We start from the raw sequence: 4,129 nt of genomic DNA, 5'->3' as shown, positions 1-4,129 counted from the left end.
TCGATGTATAAACACAGAGTCTCTCACGATGATGAAGCCATTATAAGTCTGAGAAAGGTGCTACCATTAGATAGGTTCAGGGAAAATACACAATGAGGTTTGGTGTTTCCAAAAGGGTTGGCAGTAACGTATTGAGAAGGATGGTGCTGAATGCAACGCCCAGTTAATTGCTGAATGGCTAGTTGGCAGGGCGAGGTTTATAATGTTGACAGGTTTCACCTTCCAGGTGAGGGCCACAGGTGAAGCTGTAGAATAAGCTCACAGAGCCATACTGGAGGGGGCAGTTGATGATGTACTCACCAGAGGTCAGTCTGCCCTTGCAAGTGCCCAGGAGGTCATCATATTTGACATCCACATCCCAGACCTCAAAGATCAGATACTGACTGCTTTCGGCCTTGACTTGACCTAGGTCCAGTTTCTCGTTCCACACGGGGTTGTTGTTGTCATTGCTCACAAAGGTCCTGCCCGACTTCTGGCCATACTTGACCACTACAAAGCTGTCAGCGGCAGAGAAGTAGTCCGCCCAGAGACCCTGCCCCTTTAAGACGATGACCACCAGGTGGCCCAGCCCCTTCCCTTTGAAACAGCAGTTCCGGTCCACGTGACTGTCCTCATGGCACATGCATGTGCATGGTTGATGCGGATCACGGTAAGACCCATGGGGGCACTGTGTCCCCATCTCGCATTGCTGGGGGAGGGCACTACCTGCAATGTAATAGCTGATGTAGCGCCTCAGGTTCTGGTGCCTAGGATCATTCTTGGGAAGCAGGTGGTGGAGAGGTGCGAGGGCATAGCGCACCATGCCTGGGTGGGTGGGCAGGGTGGCTATCCATTGGTTGAACGCCGAGCCATCCTTGGAGAAGAAGAGGTCTGCATGCTGATGGGCCTGGCCTCCCTTCAACTCTATCTCCCGGTCACTGAAGGCCTGGTAGACATTGTCATGGTGCTTCATGGCAAGCGCCATCTGCCGGCATTTCTGGGAATTAAATGAGCCTTTTGCAGGGAACCCCACCGTGACACTAGCCTCCATTGACAGGCAGCTCTTAACCTCCTCGGCAGTGTAGCCCTCGGATGCTGCCTCACATGTCCGAATAGCTGTCACGTCTTTGAAGCTCCCGCCCAGCTCCACCGACTTGATGTAATGGGTGCCATAGTTCGCCACCAGTTTCCTGTACCAGTACATAGTATCATTGTTCATGATGTCAGGGAGGCGGGAGAGGGAGTGGGCGAACTCCGGCGCCAGTTTCGGGTTCTCCTTCACCCGGTACTTGTAGTAGAGGCACTGGAACTGGTGACTGGTGAAAGTGTGGCGATCGCTTTTCGAACGTTTGGTGCCAAAAGTCACCAGATTGGACTTGGAGCCAGCCAGCACCCAGTTGGAGTTTGGGAGGAGCAGGTCAGCCCGCCAGTCATTGGTGATGGCGGAGGTGGAAGACTCTGACAGTTTGGCAGCTGAATGGTAGAGCCGGCTGGATACCGACTGCTGGCAGTTTGTCACGGTACGCCAGTCCACCAGTGAGATGGGCATTAGCTGGCGCTCGTTACCGAGATGCTCATTGTGGCAGAGGGTGCAGCTCCCGTTGCGGTAGCGCCAGGTGTTCACATCGATCACGAAGGCACCTTTGGGTCGCAGGGTCACCACATCATAACCTTCACCCGCTATCCGGGCCCCTGGCACAAAGCTGACATGTCTGCACTCGCTGGCACTCTCGGTGGTACAGGCACTCAATGTGACGCGCAAGAGAAAGCAATGAAAGATGAAACCGCTCAACTTTGAATGCCAAGCTGGCATCTTGCCACTGGTAACAGGTCCAACAGCCGACCTGCAAGAGAAAAGGCGAGCATCTGAAATAAACAGATTTGTGAGCTGTTAATAAATGTATGGAACTTTAACTGGGTGTTGAAGGTCCTTTTTCATACTTTGACATATTTATACAAATCGAGTTGTGAAGAGGTTCATTCTACCAAGCAAATGCTGAACGACAGCTTGGTACCTTTGACCAATTTATGAATTGTTAAGAGCAGTATGGTATTTTCAGCGGGCGTTAAACTTCTGTTTTCTCAGTTTAAGAGCGTTTGGTGGAGAAGTGCTGATGATGTAAATTCCAAACTTGCGAGAAGTATGTGTTATTAAGTGTATTATGCTTTGTAAGGGAGAGTTGGATGTTTGTTTGACCTATGAATTCCCTCATTTAAACTAGTGGAAAATCAGGCGAGGAGAAATTTTTGTCCAGGCAGTAACTGCTGATTAGACTCATGGTTGTAGCTATATAGTTACATTCTGTAACTCTATAGGTAAGCCACCCGGAAACCCTCAATAGATTCCACTCTGTAACTCACTCCCCGCTATCTATTATTCGATATATAAAACACCCAAAACACCTTGATTAGATTTAAGTCTGTAACTCACTCTCAGCTATCTGTTAATCTATATATAAAAAACACCCAAATAACTTTGACTAGATTCTAGTCTGTTACTCACTCCCAAGAATCTACCATTCTATATATAAACGCTTACAAAGCCACTCAATTAACTTTCAGACTGTAACATTTTCCCAGTTATCTGTAATTCTCATAAAATACAGCAGACCCCAGATTACATTGTTGTAACTTATTTGCACGGTTTTATTAACACATAACTAAATGTCCCTGAACTCCTCAATTAGTTTCCAATCTGTAACTCATTCCCTGCTATCTAATATTCTAGATATTAACCACCCTGAACCCCTCAATCAGATCCAAGTATATAATTCACTCCCAGGTCTCTGTTATTCGAGATCTAAACCATCCTGAACCCCTCAATCAGATTCAAGTCGATAATTCACTCCCGCGTATCTGTATTTCTAGATCTAAACCATCCTGTACCATTCGATCAGATTCTCGTCTGGAATTAACTCCTGGCTATCTGTTATCCTGTATACAAACAACTCTAAACCACTTGATCACATTCAAGCTTTCCAACTCTCTCCTTGGTATATTTTATGATGTATCTAAACCACTCAGAACTCCTCTATTGCATTCCACTCTGTAACTGACTTTTAACTGGCTGATTTTCTCTTTAGAAACCACCTGAACCCTCGATTAGATTCCAGTCCATATCTCTCTACCTCGTACCTGTTATTCTATACTTAAACAACCACGAATCTCTCCATTAGTTACGGATCTGGAAATCACTGCTGCGTATCTGTAATTGTATATATAACAACGCCAAACCTCTAGATTAGATGACCGTCTGTAACTCCCTCGCTGATATCAGTATTTCGATTTAGAACTCCCTCTGAACCTCTCAACTAGATCCCAGTCTGCAACACACTCCCACGTAAGTGCTATTCTATATATAAAACACCCCGAAACCCTCGAATAGCTTCCACTCTGTTACTCACTCCCTGATATGCATTATTCGACATACAAACCACTCTGAATGCTTAGATATGATTCCAATATCTACTTACTTGCGGGTATCTGTTATTCTATTTATACACTACCCTTAACTCTGAGATCGGATTCCAGTCTATAACTGACTTCCTCCTTTCTGTTAATCTCCTTATAAGTCACACCAAACCCTTCCATTAGTTTGGCCTATGCAACTCAGTCTCAAGTATCTGTTCTTCTACCTATAAACCAGTACAAACCCATCGATTAGCTTCCAGTCATTAACTCACTGTGTAAACCATAGGGAGACCGTGTGTAGATTACAGTATGTAAGTTACTCCTGGATATATAGTACTCTATATATAAAACACAACACTCCACTCGCCCAAATTCCAAGCTGTTACTCACTCCCTGGCACCTGTTATTCTATGTATAAACGCCCCCAAAACCTTTAATTGGATTCCAGTCTGTAACTCACTTCCAGGTGTCTGTTATTCGATATATAACCCCTTACAAAACCACTCAGTAACTTCCAGTCTGTAACACTCTTCTAGTTAGATTAGGTCCCAATCTGTAACTCACTCCTGATATCTGATGTTTTCGACAAAAAAAAAACACCCAAAAGCCCTTGATCAGATTCCAGTCTGCAACTCCTCCTTGTCTCTTTCATTACATATTTAAAGGAGAAAGTGAGGTCTGCAGATGCTGGAGATCAGAGCTGAAAATGTGTTGCTGGAAAAGCGCAGCAGGTCAGGCA

At 45.5% G+C, this 4,129-nt stretch overlaps 1 protein-coding gene across 1 annotated transcript; it reads right to left on the bottom strand.

The window, feature by feature from the left end:
* Positions 1–6: 6 nt before the first annotated feature.
* Positions 7–1,808, bottom strand: LOC122546334 (perforin-1-like). Its single transcript, XM_043685081.1, has one exon. The coding sequence runs from the start codon at positions 1,790–1,792 to the stop codon at positions 179–181; it is 1,614 nt and encodes a 537-aa protein (XP_043541016.1). The 5' UTR covers positions 1,793–1,808; the 3' UTR covers positions 7–178.
* Positions 1,809–4,129: the final 2,321 nt, after the last annotated feature.

Source organism: Chiloscyllium plagiosum, unplaced genomic scaffold (assembly GCF_004010195.1).
Source record: "Chiloscyllium plagiosum isolate BGI_BamShark_2017 unplaced genomic scaffold, ASM401019v2 scaf_13514, whole genome shotgun sequence".
NCBI lineage: Eukaryota > Metazoa > Chordata > Chondrichthyes > Orectolobiformes > Hemiscylliidae > Chiloscyllium > Chiloscyllium plagiosum.
Note: the sequence above shows the minus strand (reverse complement) of the source record. Positions and strands in the feature narration are given on the sequence as shown.

Excerpts from the sequence above, each read along its gene's own strand:
- LOC122546334 (XM_043685081.1), bottom strand. The coding sequence starts at position 1,792 with ATGCCAGCTTGGCATTCAAAGTTGAGCGGTTTCATCTTTCATTGCTTT.